The 20761-nt window shown below is 46.3% G+C and overlaps 1 protein-coding gene across 1 annotated transcript in view; it reads right to left on the reverse strand.

Annotated features, from left to right (window-relative positions):
* Window positions 1–4579, reverse strand: part of SMOC1 (SPARC related modular calcium binding 1) — a gene marked incomplete at both ends in the record, with an annotated part of 120045 nt that extends 115466 nt beyond the window's left edge. Inside the window, one exon of the mRNA XM_079537449.1 lies at window positions 4475–4579. Within this exon, the coding sequence (XP_079393575.1) occupies window positions 4475–4579 (105 nt within the window). The remainder of the gene's footprint in view (window positions 1–4474) is intronic.
* Between the last annotated feature and the right edge of the window lie 16182 nt (window positions 4580–20761).

Genomic DNA, 20761 nt, shown 5'->3' on the forward strand with positions numbered 1-20761 from the left:
GACCCACTGTTCTAATAGAGATGTACTGTAATTTTTAATACTTCTCCACACAAGAATGAATCCTGTTTCTCAGCACAGCTGCATAATTTATTAAAAAAGCAAGTCAGATCAGCTTCTTTGATACTTTGCAAGGGATTTGGCTGCTTAACATAAAAAGTCCAAGTATGAACAAGGAAAGGGAGCAAAATCATTATTACAGTTTTATATATAATTACAGCTTCTACTTAGGCAAGAACAACTATCACTGAGACAGAACAGAATTAACTCCAACCAAAAGCTATGAATAACAAACCTGTCCTGTTAGGCAATGCTTTTCTAGGCATTTGCCTTGAGTACTTATTCCTTCACTGAAATATTTCCTCTGTTACTCATCAGTTTAGATTGTTGCAGCACAATGATCCAAGCTCAAAACAAGCACCAAAATTCAGTTACTGAAAGCCCATTCTAAGTATCGCTCTTTTAGATATCCTTTACACACAACCCTTTGTCTTGTATTTTTTGTTTTACATCTTCCTCCAAATTTCTTCCTACCCTGAAGAAAACACACTATCCCTAATTTCAGTAGGGCACGCATAGGACACCTGCTTTGCAGAGCCCTACCAGCAGTGTTGCTGTAGGGACACAACCAGTTTCCTCAGCACGACTTGCCAGGCTGCTTAGCCTCCAGGGGAAATGGCAGCATTGCAAGAGCCTTTGAAGCTTTTTTTTTTTTTTTTTTTTTTTTAACTAAGGTGCTCCTGTGAGGTTCTAATTAGTAACCAGATGTAGAAGGGAGTTCACACTGCTTCAGTTTAGGCTTTGGGACATGCAGGTACCTTCAGAGTTTCACTATTTACTGTCTTCCTTTACAGCATCACCACAATGAAAGTTCCCCTTATTTCAAGCCAGCATCATTTTATCATGGAGGGATATAGAACTTTCATGCATAAAGCGAGGAAGAAATTTATAGCTACTGCTTTTCCTTCACATTTCTTAGTTCTGTTCAATCACTTAGGAAGTACAGTTCCTCCATTTTCCACAAGTTCAAGGCTTTCCTAGCTTCTGAATGCTGCAGTTTCATTCTGTTTCTCCTGCAAGCACCCACCATTTTCCTATTCTAGTACTTGTTATCACTGCTGCTAATAGCTCTGCTACAAATGGAGCAAGTTCGCAATGGTCAGGAGTCAGACACAAAAAGCTGGGAGCCTACAGGAAACACAGCTCTATCTTTCTGAACTAGAAAGCCAAAGGTCACAATTCATTGTCCAGATAGGAAAAATAGAGCTTAGTGGCACGATCTATTTAATATGCCATGAGAGAGTGCTACCCAAATTCATCACACGGTAGGAGATGAAAGAGCCAGCACAGTCAAGCTCCCTATATTTCCAAGCCAAGCTGTGGGGTCAAGGAGAAGAAATGACAAATCTTGGCTTGACACACAATTTCACATCTCATGCCAACAGAGAGAAAGAAGCATGCAGGAAGGGAATGTGAATAGAAAGTAAAGCCTCATTATCTTTTTTCCACAAGGCAACATTCTTCAGACACAAATACACACACATGCACAACAAGGGCAGAAGTGATCAAGCAATTGCCTAACAGAGCAGACACTTTCCTAGAGCCTATCAAGTAAGGAAGAAAATCACAATAGCCTTGGACTTCCAAGTTATTTCTAGAGCATCCAAGACATTCAACTTCCTATGGGGATTTACGTGGGACAATTACTAACTGTCAGCACAGCAGATGTACAAAAGCTAGATGTTCCCTACAGGTCACTGATGCTTTCCAAGCCTAAACTGATTCACACCCCTGGTCAGCTTTAATCTCAGAGGAAACACCAGGCTTTGAACAACATCTTCTGAGAGCCAGAGGTACCTCAGCAGGCCAGTGCCTGTATCAGCTACTCTTGTATCTTTGTCCCTCTCCAAACAGTGATCTCACTTCACCTGAAAGTTTGCTCCCGGACTGGCACAAGAAACACACATCTGCCTGTTTCTCTATGCTACCCTTAACTTTTCACCATTTTCAGCCTGCAAAAGAGGAGGCTGAGGGGAACCCTCATGATGGCCTACAGCTTCTCACAAGGGCAGCACTGATCTCCACTCTCTGAAAGAATGACATGGAGCTGTCAGAGAAGAGTCAGGTAGGTACTAGAGAAAAGTTCTTTACCAGAGTTGCAGGCATGGGACAGGCTCCCCAGAGCAGTAGGCATGGCTCTAAGCAACTGGAGCTCAAGGAGCTCTTAGGCAACACTCTCAGACATAGGGTTTGAATTCCAGGTGGTGCTGCATGGAGCCAGGAGTTGGACTCAGTGACCCTCGTGCGTCCCCTTCCAACACAGAACATTCTGTGAGCAGGTCATACTTCTTTACTTACACATTCAGTGACACTGCTGGTCGCCCAGGTTAGCAGAACACTGCTGTAGTAAAGGGAAAATGCAAGGAGAAAGATCAAGAACTTGTTTCAAGTATCACTGCTGCTCATTTAAAAAGAGAAGAGCTGGATTACATGAGCAGTTCCCTTTTTTTGCATCAAATCTTTTGCTGGCCAGTACTTTCCCTGCTGTTTACCTTTAAGAGCATTTGAGTTTGCAGGCACTGTAGTTTTAGTGCTACTGTACAAAAAAAGAAAAGGCATGAACATGTAAATATCGCTTATAGCACTTGAACGCCTCCGGGATTAGATGCCAGGACTGGAACACTGACCCCAGTTGCCAGGAAGGGTTCCTGAGGGGACTACAGTCCTAATTGCAAGTCCTTACGAGAAGTTGTGATGTAACTCTTGGTAGTCATCATAAAATTAAAATAATAATAATAAAAATTCAGAACTTTCTGATGTGCACAGGAATCTATAGTAGAGCACCTTTACACTGGGTAACAGTTTCACTGGCAATGTCTAATCACAAGAAGAGATTAAGCCCAGGGATCTATCAACATGGTTGCAAATGAGCGTGCCAAATTGCATGCTCGTAAGCAGATCACTTGGCAAAATGAAAAGAGGCTTCACACACAGAGCATCCTGGAAGTCCAGAGCTTTCCACTACAGAGCTCTGAAGTTACAACTTAAAGGCAGCTCTTACTGCAGAACCACAGACAGTGGTGCGCACTTCAGCCAATCTCTTTCCCCTCAGTCACAAAGGAGGGAAGAGCAAAGTCAGTCCATCATTTCAAGCAACAAGTAAATCAGAAGTCTTTTGTATTTGGAGCCATATTAAGGGAGCTGAAGTAGCTCCCATACCAAAGATGACACAGCACATAGAGTACATGGAGCAATTAAACTGTCTTGTAAAGCACCATATGTAAAAGTAGCCTATATGGGAACCATTTGATAGACAGGTTCACTGCACAATCATGCACTGCCAACTGGATTTTCTATTTTGTTCTTTGTTTTAGTTGCTCCTCATTAAAGCACTCAGATACCGGCGCTGGTTTAGGGCCCTAGTCACTCTTTCCTATCACCTCAAAGCTCCTTAAATGTGGCTCTGCTCCAGCCTCAAGGTTTAGGTTTGCTATCAGGTAATAGAGATACATGCACGAGCACCCCAGTGGTTCCCCATCCTTCAAAACAGGTCCCTGAGGAATTACGGCACACACTAAATCTAATCTGCCACTTCCTAACAGCTGCTGTTACACATCTGGCCATAAAAGAGGCTATAGTTGAACACCGGGACAGCACAGCAGCCAGCACGCTTTCTGCAGTCCTGAGAAGCACGTAACTGCCCTCATGGTCAAACAGCAGCTCTAACAAACTAGAGTACTGTGCTCAAATCCCTTATTGTTATATTGTCTGAGTAGGGATTCCAAAGCCTTCTGATCTTGCTTAACCATGGTAAAAGTTAATTAAGTACTGCATTTCATAACACTTCAAACTGATGGGTCAAGAATGCACACACGGCCAGTGCATCCAACACGCCTGCAGAGAGATCGAGTTTTTCCACTTACCCAGAACTATGTCCTTATTGCAGCCTTGGCTGAAGAACAGCTACTGGTGTGCAGCTCTAACGGAGAGCTCTCCCGCTACCCCAGCGCAGTGCTGCGGTGGTAGCGCACTGGGAGGACCATATTTAGAAAAGATGCTGGGTTTCTCCCCCAGAGCAGTGTAATTGTACGCTAAGTGAAATTAACAGCCCCAGCAAGAGACAGACATTGTCAGATTAAAAAAAAAACAGAGCTAGACTCCTACAGGGAGCAGTCTGGGCCGAAGGCATCTAGCTTTATTGCTGGGATTCATTTAATCCCTTCTTGGGAACATAATGAAAAAGTCCCGAAGCTACGCACTTACGGGAGCGCTAACCGCGGGACGGGCAGCATAAAGCTCAGCCCGCTCGCGCCTCCCTCCCTCCCGCACCCAGCGGACAGCCGCACCGACGGCCGCAACCGCGCTGGTACCCAACCGAGCGCGGAGACCCCCGGGGCTGCGCGCTCGACACGGGACCCGCCGCGGGGCTCCACCTGCGGCGCCGCCGGTGTCGGTGGGAGCGGGGCGGCTCACTTACCCTGGGCCCCGCGGCCCGGTGGCCGCCACCCTGGGGCAGATGCGCCAGCAGCAGCGCCAGCAGGAACGGGCGAGCCCCCGCGCCGCGCCAGGCCCGGGGCGGCATCGTCCCTCGGGGCGGGCGACGGAGGTGCGGCGGCGGTGCGGCGGAGCTCGGCGGCCACCGCAGGCTGCTCTCCCGGGCGGCCGCCCCTGGGCCCAGCGGCGGCGCGTCCGTGGGCGGCGGGCGGTACCCCGGGTCGGCTCTGCCCCTCCCGGCGCGGCAGGTTACCCGCCTCGGCCATGGGGATGCCCGTTATAAAGCCGCGGCGGGGCGGGGCCGGCCGGCACGGAGCGGGGCGCGCGCCCATGGCAGCGCAGCCGCCGCGGGCCGGAGCCAATGGCGGGGCGCCGGGGCTCCGCGCTCCGCCCTGCTGCCGGGCGCGAGGCGGGCGGTGCAGGTTGGCCCCGGGCGGCGCGGAGCTGGAGCCGGGGGCGGCACCTGAGGCTCAGCGCCGCAGCCGGGGCAGCCCCGCGCTGGCACCGACAGCGGAGGAGCGGCTGGTCTCTCTTCCGCTCACCGGCCGCTGCCCCCTCTGTCAGCTTAAGGCTGTCAGGGAATCACAGAATCGCAGGGACCTCTGGAGGTCACCAATCCAACCCTGCATGCTAAAGCCGGTCCCCTACAGCAGGTCGCGCAGGAAAGCACCCAGGCGAATTTCGAATATTTCCAGAGGAGGACACCACAACCTCTCTGGGCAGCCTGATCCCGTGCTCTAAACCTTCACAGTAAAATTGTTTTTACTCGTGTTCATACGAAATTTCCTGTGCTTCAGTTTGTGCCCATTACCCCTTGTCCTGTCCACCAAAAAGAACCCAGCCCCATCCTCTTGGCATCTGTAAGCATTGATAAGATCCCCTCCCTCTCAGCCTTGTCTTCTCCCAGCTGAGCAGTCCCAGCTCTCAGCATTTCCTTGTAAGGGAGATGCTCCAAGCCCCTCACCATCTTTATGACCCACTGCTGGACTTTGTAAAAGTTCCCTCTCTTCCTTATAATGGGGAGCCCAGAACTGCACACAGCACTCCAGGTGCGGCCTCACCAGGTCAGAGAAGAGAACTTTTCTGTTAGGGTTCAGGGTATGACTCACCCACAGACACAGGCAATCTGCCCCTGAAGAGTCTCACTGCTTTCCCAAGCACAACAACACCAGATCACACTCACCATTGCTCCGCATTGCTTAGGACCACCTATAGGCCTTATGCAGAAGGTGATGTGATCCAGCTCTCAGTTACACACCTTATACCTAGAGAACTATCCTGTGGTCAGTTCTGGTGTCTCTCAAGACACCAAGGCCCTTCAGGCTGCATGTGGGACTCAGTGTGTCCCTGCCCTCAATGGGAAGCATGGGTGCTGCATCACATAACATCACATAGGTGCAGCCCTGGACAGGACCAGGGAAAATGGAGCTGCATCTGTGGGCAAGACCTGGGTAAAAAATAAGAGTTGCCTGAAGAGGCTGGATCCTGCCCTCAATGCAAGTCTGATGGATCAGCTGATGAGAGAAGCAGTGCTGTGGCAGTGCAACGGAATCTGGCTGTACTTGGAGACATGCGATGGAAACTGGCTGTATTTAGAGACCCTGGGCAGTGGTGGAGAACAGTGCCAAGCCCCTGTCCATCTGTCAGCTGAGAGACAGATATTCCTCAGGAATCCCTGCATTTGCATCCAGTCCTTCATTTTTAAAGGACAAGCGTGGGTTTGGTTGCAGGCATTTCATGTATTAATGTACATGAGAGGCCATTGCAGTGCACATAGCAGTGATAATAGCTTTTGGTGGGACAGTGTCCTCCTGCTCTTTTGGAAACACGAGACATGTAGTTTCTTCATACAACATATTTAGTTGTCCTTACTCAATGGCCATACCAGAGCCAATACTTACACTTGTAAAAATTCCCTAGAGTGTATCCGCTAGGTATGGGGAGGGGCTGCTACGCCCACACCAAGAACCTCGTTATACAGTAGAAGTCATATAATTCTGGCATCTTATCAGAGCAAAGCAGAGTGTTTAGCTGTAGCGGTTGCTTTAATCTTTCCTTTTTTTTTTTTTTTTTTTTTTTTTTAAATATGTATTTTAAAACGTCAGTACGCAACATTTTGTCACTAGCCTAGGCAGGATAAGTCGTTTGTTACTCACACGGATCTCTGCCAGTATTCATTATTCTTGGCTTGCTGATCTCTCTGGAGCTGCAAACACAGCGCCCCACACAAGCCTACTGGTGTACCTTAGTCCTAGCCCTCACCACTCTTTGCTCTCCAGGTCCAAAACTTTGCCAACTCTGCTTCAGCATAGCCTGCGGTATCCTCTGATTTTCCATTTCAAAGTCTCTCTGATGCACACCTGAAATTCTGCCATTCCACATGACATGAGCAGAGACTTTGAGGGGAAGAGGTGGAGGAGAGCTGGGAAATCTGAGTGTCCTCATGGACAAGTTATACCACTGCACACCTGGCACCTGTGGAAAGAGGCAGAATCTAGCATAGTTTTGTTGAGGTGGGGATCCAACCACAGCATGAAGTACTGCATCACCTCAGAGTTGAGTCTTGGTTAAATTCCACTCCAAATAACAATATCTCACTTAAGTGCAACCCCCCTCTCCAATTTGTAGGGAGTTTTATTTGCATCTGATCTACTTGTGATGCTCTCATGTATACTTTACTACTTGCACTTTAAATCTGGCTATATTTCTTCGGTGTATTTTCCACAGATACACTCATGGACACCAGGACTTCTCTGCTAAATAAATGTTCATTATCTTAATGAAAACAAATGACAGTTCTCCTGATTTCCAATAGAGAGTACCAGCCATACCAGACACCTAAGTTTCAGTGCCTGCATGGTCTTGACAACAGCCATGTCAAACAGCTAGTAGGAGTTGCAGTGAAGGCCAGAAATCCCCAGTAACTGAATGCTTTGACGACTTTGTGGCCAAAGCTGTATATAACCATGAAGCATGCATCAGCCTTGACAAATATTCCCATAACCAGCTGTTTCTCTATAACGACACATATTTTCTCTGTGAAGAGTAACCGCATTAGTGCAAAAACTAGAGCTTGAAGGGACTCCACAGCCTGGCTATACAACCATTAAATGTCACTCAGCGGTACTGAACCCAACAGCCATCCAGGAGGATGTTCAGCCACATGTTAGAGGCACCAGCAGAGAAAGTAACTTACTTTGTTCAGTGGTGAATCACATTAACTGCTGGAAATTAAGCTCTTCAGCTAACCTGGTATATGGTAGGATGTGCCTGTCATCAGTGGCATGGCAGAGATGCCATGCTGATGAGCCAAGAGGAGGCTATTGTTGAGGCACCCAGTGCCTCTTGTGCTTGGACTTCTCCCTGCCATCAACCTAAGGCTGCAGTGCCAAGCATTGTGCTGGCACAGTGCCACCTCAGTCATGGGTGTCTCACCAGCAAAGAACTTGCCTAAGGTGATTAACTGAAAACTACAAAGAGAGAGGGGCACAGAATGAGTAGCTGTTCTTGATGTCTTCATGGCAACCAAGGGCCAGACCCAACATTCAGATGCTGCTGAGCCAGATGTGAGCCCAACTGTAATGAATTCAGCTATGTGGTGGTGCAGGAGGTAGCACAGAGACCGGCACCGTTGGGGCTTGTTGCGTGCAGCAGGTACAGCCTACAGCTTGCACTGCTGAAGATTTACCCCAGCATGCGCCCATATGTGTTGGTGATTAATATCTTGTTGCCATAGCACACGCATATCTCATGCACTGCTGCAAACCCGTCGCACAAGATGTATATATTGGTGGTCTTGACAACTGTTCAGGGAGAAACGTTTGATTGCCATGACTATTTGCCTTTGCTTCTACATGTCTTGTCCTCGGATGAGATTCAGAAGATTGCTGTCCTATTTTGAGCAATACTGGCACCACAACAGAGCTGTCATGGGATCTGCCCGCCACAGCTTCCATCAAAGAATATATCCTCTCCTGCAGATACTTAGCAGAAATGATTACTCACATTTTCAATAAAGAATGCATATGAACTAACCACATTTAAGGAATCAAATTAATGCTAATGTTTCTACCCTAATGTAGATGCTACAATCACATCTACAGCAGGCCTCAATTTAGCTCCTTTTTGTCAAAAAGAAGTAAAGAGGAATATGAGGGATTTGCCACAAGTCTGATTTGTTGTTAGTTGTAACAATGCAGAATTTAGAGCTATATTTTTGTACATTATTTCTATCAAATAGTATGAGTAATAATATTTCAAGAATTGTCCATTCTTGCCAGGGCAGGATTGCTGAGACCCACAGCAGCAAAAAATCCTTTTCTTTTACACTGAACCTCTGCAAATCTCCATAAAGGCAGCCTGGAGTAAAGACTGAAGAGCCACATTTGAGCACACCCATGAGCCAACGTAGGTTGGAATAGAAGCCACAGGATGACAGTCTGTGCAGTCAGCCTAAAATTAGGTAGGTTATCATTTCCCCAACTATCTTGATACAGGTTGAATATTGGGATAGTGGGAGAGAGAGAATACAACCTTTAGGTATAAGAGTCTGGAAATTCAAGGAAAAAAAAAAAATTATTGGATTTGGAAGTACTCAAGTTCCAGCACATGGCAGTGTTGCAGTACTATCCCACTGTTAGCATGGCTGCTAACAGCACTACCCCTTGTAGAAGCACATTGCTTCTAACATGTCTTGGGGTGGACTTGCTGGATTATATCAACAAGAGTCTCAACTTCTTCTGAAAGCTAATTGTCTGCATGTCTGATTGTAACAGAAACCCTGACAGTAAGTGTTCTGTTGGGCTCTTCATCCTTGAAACTCTTGGCAGAATATCTGCCAATATTACTCACTAATATACGAACAAAGAGCTTCGCTAAAAATATGACAAGATAGCAATTATTTTTCCATGAAATTCATCTAGAGTCCACTACTTTATTCGTTATACTTTACATAGCAATTCTGTGTGGATCTTGTCTCTGGAAAGTCTATCAAATTGCAAGAGTCCTGGTTGGAATTCTTTGATTTGCAAGCAAACAGCTAATAGTTTTCCTGGTCACTCCCTGTCACTGCCAAGCCTTCCCCTCTCACCAGTTCCTGTCTGTCAGCTCACACTTCCCAGCCATACCTTCACACCCTTTTGCTATTCCACCATCAGAACAGGTTGCTGACCATACACCAGTCTTATTATGCAATGAATAAATAAATAAATAGGAATGCAACTAAGTGCAAGATGCAGTGAGGCCCATTTGAGCTACAGTAGTATTTTTCACAGTCCTAAAGCACATGCCTATTTTAAGGATGGAAACCCCACAGTGACCAGACTGCTATTAGTACATAACTTGCCAAGTAGTTGAAAATAGGGATGTTCTTTTTTAGCCATTTTACTCCTACTGAAGTTTTGCAAATTCTAGGATATAAAGTTGAGAATCCATGCAAGGCCAGTGCAGCAATTTCAAAACATTGATATTTATGTGGCACTGGAAAATTAAACGAATCTTCCAGTAATCTATCCCCAGATTTCTAATGTTCACTGCATACTTATTTGAATTTTGTGAAGTAAATTAATATCACTTCAGGCTCCAAAAGGAATGCCAATCGACCATATCTTTAACCTTTATAATCTTTAAAAGTACTCAGGAACTTGCCAATTTTTTTTTTATTATTATTTTTTTTATTTTGAGTCAGCTATGAGATTGAAGTTGGGTTGGACTCCATATGGAGTCCAGAAGTGAGGAGCTCTGTTCCAACCTCATTTATCAATCTTATCAAGGCAAGGATTCTTTCTGCTCATCCTGTCTACCTGGGTGGGATAGACAGAAAGTGGGTGGGGAAAGAAATACCTCAGCACTGAAATTTTGAGGACTGGGTACTCTGGGCTGCAACTGCCAAGGAGAGCGAGTGGTGAATCTTTCCTGTGCTAGATCTAGCTGTCCACATGGTGTGGGCTCACCATTCAAAGTGTAAAAGAAGTGGGAAGGGACCATGTCAGGGCACAAGGAAGGCAGGGTCTCTTGCCTGACCTTCACTCCGTGCGATCCCCCAGTGGGGCAAACAGAAGGAAAAAGAGGAGGAAGCAGCTGAGGATCAGGCCCTGTGAGTACAGCGAGTCATATTAGGATGATTTTTTTTTTTTTTTTTTTTGTCACTTGGGCACAGTTATTTGTCTCATTAAAGAGACGCTTAGACAAACAGATTCAGGTATTTTGTGTCACAGCTTTATACCTTCTCATCTACCCTCCTCCATCAACAATCCTTATCATCAGTAAACTCAAAATCAGAAGCGTGTCTTAGATGGCATGAAAGCATCCCAGAAACATATTCCAGCAGAGAAGCCTTGGCTTCATGTTAGACATTCTTTTTCTTCTGAACTGGGGAGCGAAGTGGGTGACAAAACAGCAGGATATAAGCCTAACAAGCCTTGATCCTACAGTTTTTCCATCAGGGCCAAAAGTAACACTTGTTATCAGACAGGCAAAGTTTGTTTTTTCTTTCCAACCAGTTTTTTAGCACTGATTTAAGCTTCACACTGACACCAGCAAAACTGCACTTAAATCACAGCCTTGAGAACCAGCAACATGTATCCAAAGCTGAGCAGAGTTCAAACCTCAGCCCTGAGCTGATACAGAGTCTTTTCTGTTTTAAATTGCCCACCCACTCACTATTCCCAGCTGCCGAGCCACATAACATTCAAAGACCACACACAAGGTGCAAGAGCAACAGGGGCCTGTTGAAAATTAAAGCGCAGCAGCTTAGTTGAGAGGATAGGCTTAAGTATTGCTGCCTAGAAAATGGGGACAAGAAACGAAGACGGAAGGGCAGAGGGAGACCATGGGAGATCCATACAGAAAGTGATGGGAATCTATACTAAAGCATGTTTTACTGAAATTTTCTACTCTCAGCTCACTAATAAGGGAGGGGCAGAGCTTCTCACATGAGTACAGGCGAGAAGCAGCTTCAGAAAAAGAGGTGATGCTTTCCAGAGGCTAGAGATGATGCTAAGATCCCAGGGTTTGCTCTCAGCCTGACTGCTGGCTTGTTGAAAGGACCTGGAGCCAGTCAAGAAGCCTCTCAATGCCTCATTTCCCCCTCCTGACCTAGTGTCAAGATCTGTAAGAGCCTCATGTGTATGTTGTGCAAAGTGATTGCCCAAGATTAGCAGTACAGCTATCTCCCACGGCCCCTGACAGACAGTAAAACCGCCAAAGACCTCTTCTTACACTTCTCTTCAGTGATGCTGCTGGATGGACCTTGCTCTGAAAAGCACTCACGTGGATGCTACCTACTAGTTCCACTCACTCCTTCTCATCACATTGTGAGAGCACGTTACTTTTGAAAATTAGCTTTGTGATCCTGCTTTGATGACATTAAGACAGAAAAGGGCCAGCATCACCGCATGTTCTGTTGTAGCACCTCCACATCTGGAGAAGAGCTGGCCCTTGGGCTGAAACCCACAGGGTCTGAGAGAAACTGGGAAAAGTCAATCATACCCTCCAAGTATCCGCTCAGATGGCAATCTTTGCCATGATTTTGCACAGAAAGAGACTGTTCACTTCCAAGAGAACATTTTTAAGTTTTGTCCCATTGCTTCTATACATAACGAACGTGTGTTTGTGTGTTTATACATCAAGATTTTGCGCTTAGTTGCTAACCAAAGCAAAATACTTCAAGGCTGAGTCAAGCTGTACTATAAATGTGGGCTATTCTGCCCATCACTAAATGAAACTGCTTCACCGCTGAGACAAGGCAATGTTGTAACAGCGCGCAGCCGCTCGGAACAAGAAACAACGAAGGTGGTTTCTAACAGAAAGTACTCAGGCTGTTTGAAAAGGCAGACTGCCAGGGCTCTACGGGTATCATCCTACTCCCAGTACTCAGCTGGGACAGCGGTTCAGGGGAGATGAAAGGAGGAAAGATGAAACACCATGAACTTTCTTACTGCAATTCTGATCACTGCTAGCAAAAGCAAGTGAGCCAAGGAGGCACTGGAAGGAAAGACTTACTTGAGTAGCCCACACCAAACACTGGGACGCTGTGGGTTGAACCCAGAGCTACACAGTGCAGTCAGCATCTGGGCCTGCCACGATCTCAACTACAGCCACAGATAGAGAAGTGCTCACGGCATTTTCAAGCTCTTGCATTCCCAGATTTGGGCTACAGAACACATTCCACAACAAACAGAGGAAAAGATGCTGATACTGAAGTTGCAGTAACTAATGCTTTTGCTCTTAATTTTGCTACATGCTAAAAAAAACAAAAACAAAACAAAAAAACTTAAACGTACAGAAAAAATACAGACATACATGTGTACCACTTCTTCCTCCTGACCCCTGTCAGAAACTCAGCGCAGGAAAAAAGCCTTCCAGCAATCGCCTGCAACCAGCATTTTGAAATATCCTACTGTGATACATACCAACCTTTTGCTTTTGATTGATAGACTTTGCAGGGAAACACGGCAGAACAGATGTGTGTGCATGGGTATCATCAAATGAATTTTAACTCTCTTTCTCCCCCCTCTCCCACCCACACGCTTATAAAGTTATTCTGGAAGACATGAGAATCCTAAATTATGGGGGAGGGGAGACTGGGGATTAAGGGACATCTGAAGAAAGTAGTATAAAATTGCACTGAAAGCAAAAATCCTCCCACCATAACCTACCCTTGTCCACCCCTGTGTCAACAAATATGCAACCAATTAATGTAATTGCAGAGTTATTTATGGTGCACAGGAAAGTGTAGTCAGGGACCCTGAGAAACAAGGTTGCAGGGATAGAACGCCTGGGCTTCCCCCCCCACCCCCCCTTCTTTGCAGATGTTTAAGTTGACTTGTGGTATCCATGTGTCTCATAACCAAGAGCCTGTCTACTTTGCAGGTGTTGCTTGCTCCATGGGGGTGGGTAAAGTGGATGAAAGGAGACCTGGAAAAGAGTCGGGGTCTTCTGATTTCAAACTGTGACCCAAATATATGGGTTGTTTTTAGATATTCTCCGCCTTCACAGCCTACAAAAGCCACATACTTAATCCCTTCAGATGACCCTCTGACAGCACCAACAACATTTGAACACAACAGGGAAAAAAAAATTCTTAACTCCATGATTTGATTGTTCCGGGTGACAGTTTTGTTACTGTTCAGTGCCCTGCACAAGAGAGGTTTTAATTAGAGCTATTGAGTGGTTTGAATTGGCACAATTAGGGTCAGCATTAATGATTGCTGCATGTGTTCTTTTGAACAGTAAGGGCTTTTTTTTGCCCACAGACAGGAGGGGGTAGCAGCTAATGAACTAGGAGAGTGCAAATTATCTCTGCAAAGCTGGGGCAAGTGTAATGCACACTGGGGATGGAGCAGAGCAGGAGGAGAGAGCTTAGTTTGCGGAGCAGATGCAAAAACCTCCCAGCACAGCTGCTTCCTATTCAATTCCTTGGGTACCGAGGCTGCAGGGAACACTGACAGAGATGTGTTCCTTGCATTGCTAGGGATCCAAAACACATGCAGTGTTTTCTTACTGTGTAATATAAATATAGTTATAAAAGGAGGTGGGAGAAATGCTGCAGCCTGTTGAAACAAGGCTCACGCAAAACGTCACTCCCTTGAGTAGGCTTTACCTACTACCTATTCACTTCAGTAGGATTACTGGATCAGTTGAAAGGAATACAGCCACATAAGACATATATTTGTGTACAAGCACTCCTCCCATGCATGTGTAGAAACACTTCCCAAATTCTCAGACATTCCCTAGCTGCACTGAAGATGGATGCAAGAGTCACTCATGTATGACAGCTCTGCCAAAGGCTGCCCCCACAGCACCTGCAACTAGACTTAATGAGAGGACTTCCTGGGGCAGATCAGTGGCCAGCCAAGGGCTATAATTTGCCTGTGAGATAACCTGAGCCACTTGGCTCACAAGGATATACAGAAAAGCTCCTGGGCTGTAGAGGACACACTACCATGCCACTCCAGCAGAGTCAGAAGCCTTCTTCTCCCTCAGCAGCAAGTTGGAGAAAGGGCAGGGAGGCGACAGTGACACCAGCCTTATAGGGTGAGGATTGGCCAGCTGCACAGAACCTCACTGCTCTCCACCATGAGCAGCAAGACAGCCATTCTCTGCTTAGAAGTGCAACACATCTCATTTAACTAAGGGAGAGTGGCTTTCAAATGACTGGATGAGTCCTGATGTTCCTTCCACCTGGCCTCCAGAACAGAGGCTCCTACCAGTGGTGCCCTGTAGACCTACTTGGACCTGGCAATACCACTGCAGTCAGATGCCAGCGTTGGTCTCTTTTTGTCTTTGGCTCCTGAATACCTGTGTAAGTCAGCAGGTCCTCTATAGAACATAATCTGTGTTTGCCTGCAGTAGTGATCTCTCCTGAACAAAGATAGAGATGCATTGTCAGGCACCATGAATCAGAAAAGAAGTTGCTTCTTTCTTTAATAAGCTGAGCTAGCTGGCAGAGCGGAACAGGAGTAGCACATACGTACATACTGTCAGAGGACTGGCTCCCATACATTTTTCACAAAACAATTTAAGCCAAATTTTCTGCAGCCATCCCAGAACCTGGCCACCAACAACCAACCACCCAAGTTTTTGAGGCCGAGCATTTGTGCCAAGCAAGGCTGCACACCCCACTGGTACCTGTGTTTGCAAAGCAGGCAAAGCTTTGTGCTCCACTGGCATGGAGAAGCTTGGTAAAACCCTGGGCGTGCAATCTCAGTTGGGAACTAGCCAAATACTTCACTGCTCATCTATGTGAAAGGAGACAAAGGTGCTCAAAATATGGAGGGGATAGGGCTCTTTGGTGTGGTTAAGCAGAGCAGAAGTTATTGTGTATTTCTGTTTGTAGGTGTTTCAAGGTGTTTCAGTGCCTCCCTCACTGAAATAATATGCTTCTATTTAAAAAAAGGTTTCTCAGCTTTTTTTTTTTTTTAATGTGAATTATATTATTTAATTCTTTGCTTATATTCTGTAGCCCTGATAGAGCTAAAGTTTAACCTACAGCATAAAGATTAACCAGTCTTGCTTTGCAACCCATTTGCAGCCAATAATTGGATAAAGTTACAGCTCTGACAGCTGGGAGATGGCCTCACTTCATTCTTGATGGCAGAAAACTCTGACCTAAAGTAGACACCCTCACCTCAGGTGTGAGTTACCTACTCATTTGTCACATCTGTGGCTTTACACGTTCTTTATTACACCTTCTCTCTGGGGTGCTAACACCCAAGACAGATGAAGGCTCAGCCCGTGGAGGCCCTGCTTTCTCCCTTGCAGGACACAGGTGCTCCAGCCTCCAGGACATTACGTGCTCAGCTGCATCAGACAAAGGTCTGCTGTTGCTGGCAGGAACCAGGGTGCAGAGGAAGATGCAGGAGGGTGAGAGCAAAGCTGTGGGCACTGCTGAATCAAAGCCTGCTGGGGCACAGCCCCCTCAGCATCCAGCAGCACAGCTGCAGGTGGCCTCGTCTCATCTGACAGCCTTGAGGAGAGAAGATACCTCCTGGACTGACTGGAAGGAGTCAGTTCCACTGAGGCTCAGCAGAAAAGCAGAGCTGGAGAGCCAAGGGAAAGGCAGAGACACAAGGAATGTCTCACCAGGGCTCAGCCCCTTTGCAACTGACTGCTTTCACCTCCACTCCCTGAAGTCCATCTCATAAGTACTTTGACTGTTCCCACGTCCAGCGCTTTGGTTTGGGCAGACATCCAGCTCTGCTTAGCAGATCCAAAATGACAACTCACACATTTTTGGAGGTGTGAAAGAAACAACCAAGCCGAACTATTCCTCCACCCTCAGGGTACTAGAGGTGATACCACAGACTTGCCAAGGAACAAGCAAGGACATCCACAAACATTTCACGACCACCTTCTTTGTTATTAAACTGCTATGGGTTTTCACATTAGCTGGAAAGCAAAACATACAACTGCTTAGAAGTGACCCCCACCTTAGCTTTCTTTCTGCATGTCCTCAAAAAGTTGGGCCCCCAGAGACGCTTCAGTGAAGGTTTGGATTTACATAGTCAAATAAGTGTACTAATAGTCTTCCTATGGCTTACCTACAAGCAAATCACACTGCAGCCTGGAGGACTGCAGATGGTAAAGGCACCACAGGCAAAGCATCCAGGCCCTGGCCTGACAATAAGCAACCCAAGGAGGCCATGGGAGATCACAGGATATGACACATGGACAGTTGAGTGTGAGAGGTGATTCCCTGAGAAGCTGTGAAAAGCTTCAGCCAGCCCTCATGGTGCTGTCTGAGTTTCTCAAGTGGTTAAGGGGAACATATATGAGAAACTACTGAACCATACAGATAGCTGGATAGCCTCAAGGGCATCCTGGAAAACAGGATTTCTCCAGGCCAGTGGGCCTGGTACCCATACTAGTAACAGCAGATAGGGCTGAGATAACCTAGCTAGCAGCATCAGAAACCCAAAAGTCAGGTGAACACCTGGACTGACAGACAGGCTAGGCATCCCAGCACCACTGAGTTGGTATCTATTCCAGGCCTGGCATCATTAGCAACTGCCTCATAACAGGTGGCATTCCATTCTTCTGTTTTTTCAGTTCAGTTAATACAGATAAATTCTTGAGGCAGAAGAGCACCTTCCAGCTCAGGCTCTACACCCAATAAAAGTGTCTTCCAGGAAGATAAATTACACCAAGAAATCAGAACTGCCCAGTGCAGGCATGGGTCAGGAGAAGCAGGATACCCAATGAGCCTCCCTGAAAAGCAGCGCTTAGCAGTTCTGAAAGCACTCCCAGAAGAAGCTGTAAACGCAGACTTCAAACACACATCAAGAGAAGCAAGTTACTCAGCATTTACATAATTTGAGCTCTGGCTGAAGGTTTGATACAGTTTTAGTTTTACTGGAATTTGTCAACACATCTCTAACTTAAAGGAAGATATTTTGACTTGAAGCTCCACAGCATTTCATTCATTGTCACTCACATCACCCATAAACCAGCAATTTGAGCATTTTATAACCTCTCCCTATTGGTTTTTGCCATACCACCACATTGCTGTGCTGCAGCCAGACCAGTGCAACTTGCAAGCAGACCAGCTAAACTAGAGAGATTAATGACCCCCCGGGGACAAAGCTGCAAGACATCTCTCCTTTGCCTGAATATTGAGCAGTGAATTTCCTCTCACAGCCTTTATACCATACCCCCACTTGTGCTTCCCCTCACATGTCGAGAATCCGTCTGAGACCTGGACCTTGCCTAGAGAAGCCATCAGCCCTGAGCTCTTTCTTAGCAGAGACTGCTCTGTCATTTTGGAGCTCCCATCCCAGTCCCCTGCTGAAACCTCTCCTGAATGTAACTTGTCCTCCAGCCTTGCTACAAAGAAAATAAGTTACTTAGAGTCTCAGAGCACTTTGGAGAACTCCAGCGTTACAATGACACTGGCAGGGAGCTGTAGGAAGGACCTGAAAGCATGGCTCAGGCAGCGCACAGGTCTGCCATGAGTTAAACTTGAAAAAGTTAAGCTTGAAAAAGGCCAGCTTTTGTCTTTAAAAAGCAGCAAGAAAAATAGCAATATGAACTACATGATAGTTTAGGAATATCAATTCTGATGTGCACTGCTCAGATTTTTCTAAGTAAATCCATCACTCAATCCACACTCACAACAAGCTGATGTGCAAGAGTTTTTGCAGTTGGGAAGGGCTTTCCACCTGCTCCACTAATTTGCAGAGGTCACAGTAATCAGCAGCCCAGCTCCTTCACCTGCACCCCAACCCAGTTCTGCTCACTGAGGCACATCCCAGAGTCCCAACATGCACTGATTTCTCAGCAAGCCTCAGAATACTTGTACTTATTGGAGATCTTACAAGAAAGAGGGATTTGTCACTAAGGCAGTGTACTTCATATGCAATATCAGTGTAGAACTGTGTTTTAAATTTGTTCAATGAGGATTCTGTTAAACAGCATAAGCAGCCACAAGCCAAGCACAGGCACGACTGCACAGAGCTCAGGTGCTGAGAAAGAGCAGTACTCCAACAAATGCAACACCCTTTCCTTAAAACTGAAAGTATCTTAAAAGTCGTTTGAGGCAACAATTAACTCTTCTGAAAAGATTTCACATTCACCTTAGCAAGAAGAGACACTAAAGCATTACCTTGAAAGAACTAACATACACAATTCACAGGAAGAAATACCTTTCAGCATCAGCTCGCCTGAGTGTTTCTAACCCCTGAGAGGTGGAAGAGTCTGAGTCGCACTCAGTAGCACTGAGCACCACATCCGAGAAGAGATATCGGTCAAGCAGGTTGTAATGTGAAGTCTGCCTCTCCTCCCACATTAAGTGCTGTCCTTCCTTGTATATCACTCTCTTAAGTGGAAAAAAAATGCTAACCTCAACTGCTCTCTGCACTTAGATCTTGCATTTGGATGCAGAGGGCTGGGCTGGAGCAGGAAACATAATTTAAGAACGCCTAGCCTCATGCTTAGTAAATTGGGCCCATTATGCAACCCCCTGTCTGTATGTATCACCTTACATATAGAGTACATACTGATGAAGAGAGATCTTTGCATGCTGAATAACATCCATATGTTACCCAGGAGATATTTCCTGTTCCTGGTGCTGCTGCGTCATTAATTTTCCTGCTTGTTTTGATGTTCATCTCTTGAGAGAAAGCATCTAGAACTATAAAAGCCCCAGCCAAGAAAGAGTCAGTAATATAAACATCATCAATATTTATGATGGACACCAGAGAAAATTATTCCACGATGCAATGCCTTGTTTCCCACCTAGCTCGGTTAGGGCTAGGATGCCTCAAAGTGCTCTTTCTGCTGCAACTCCCGACCAGCCTCCCCCAAGCACCTCGCAGCACCGAGGATTTTCTGTTCCTTTAACAGTCCCCCAGCCCGCCAGACTTCCTCCTTTCATAGCCCCCGGGCACTCCCCCCTCTCTCCCCCAGGGCTAGTTAATATGTGCCAAATCCTGACACCCTGAATGGTTTCCCAACGCTGACACTAATCACGTTTTCAGGAGCAGGTCAGCAGTGAAGGAGCTGAAATTCGTGTGAAAAAGTCCCCGGGATGGCCCCGGTGCCTCACACCTGCGTGCCCTATTCATCTGCACTGTTTACACATTGTCATCCACAATTAATTCTTTCCAGGGACGCTCCACCGCCTGCCCTCCCGTTGCACAGGACCCCATTTGGAGCTGTTGTGTCTGTTAAATTGAGCATAGGGTGCTGTGATTAAATTAAGTTTTGTGGTGCTCTCTCTCTCCCTCCCCTTCTCTTTTCCCTCTGCTAATAATGATGCCTGATGGACGATTGCTGGCACTGGGATAAGAGGTAATTACGGGCTCTGTAAGTAGGGGAAGAAAAGTTTATATCTGGAAATGTGAATGGGGACATCTTTGCTGGCTAGCCAACATTGCCCTTGGTGTGAGGTGGGAACCTCAGCCCCATGCAGCATCTACAGCACAAGGGGGGCATGGGGCTAAGGCTGGCCATAGGCAGAGTGAAACTCACATTAGAGAACCTCTATGCCTTGGCCCAAAAGAGAGTTTTCTTCAGCAAGTGCCATTTGCACTGCTGCAGTACAGGAGTGCTTGGCCCATGCAGCTCTGTTTGTGCATCTGTATGGCATGCATCGGCAAAGTTGCTCTTCTCTCAAGTTACCGTACCCAAACGCACCAGGAGAAATTCCTTGAGTTAAGGGCTGCCAAGTCATGTCCCCACAACAATACAATTCTGCATCATGAGGCAAAACACAGAATGGGAAAAACTCATAGGAGGTAAGGAGGAGGAAAATATGAGAAAACAGGAATTCAACTAGCTTTATCAGTGTACAAGTTTGTAAAATACCGATGAGGCAGCAGCATTTTTGCTAAATGTTTTGCTTGTGTGTGAAGTGGACAACTGTTTTTTATTACTGGGATGTCTGCAAAATCAAAGAGCCATTTTTGCTCAGAACAGAAAAGTGCAGAAACTCTCCGAGCAAGCTGAGCTGGGTGGATTTGGCTTCACGCCTTACCTCAGCCACTCACAGGACTCACTGCCACACTTCTGCTGCAGCCCTCTGGCACAGCACGCTTAGTGTCACTACAGCAAGAGGAGCAGATCTTGGGCCCTTCCAGCTAGCTATGGACATGCTAAAAAGCAGCCTCTATTTGCTGTTGCAATGCTAGCTCACATCAGACAAAAAAAATAGCTAACAATCAACTTAGGTTCTGAAGCCTCTATACAAAAGACGCATTAAATTTCAAGAATTCATTGGCTGCAAACACAGTTTATACAGCTTGGAAAATGGCAGCCTTCCTCACTTTCATGC

Source organism: Tetrao urogallus (genome assembly GCF_951394365.1).
Source record: "Tetrao urogallus genome assembly, chromosome: 6".
In the NCBI taxonomy this organism is placed as follows: domain Eukaryota; kingdom Metazoa; phylum Chordata; class Aves; order Galliformes; family Phasianidae; genus Tetrao; species Tetrao urogallus.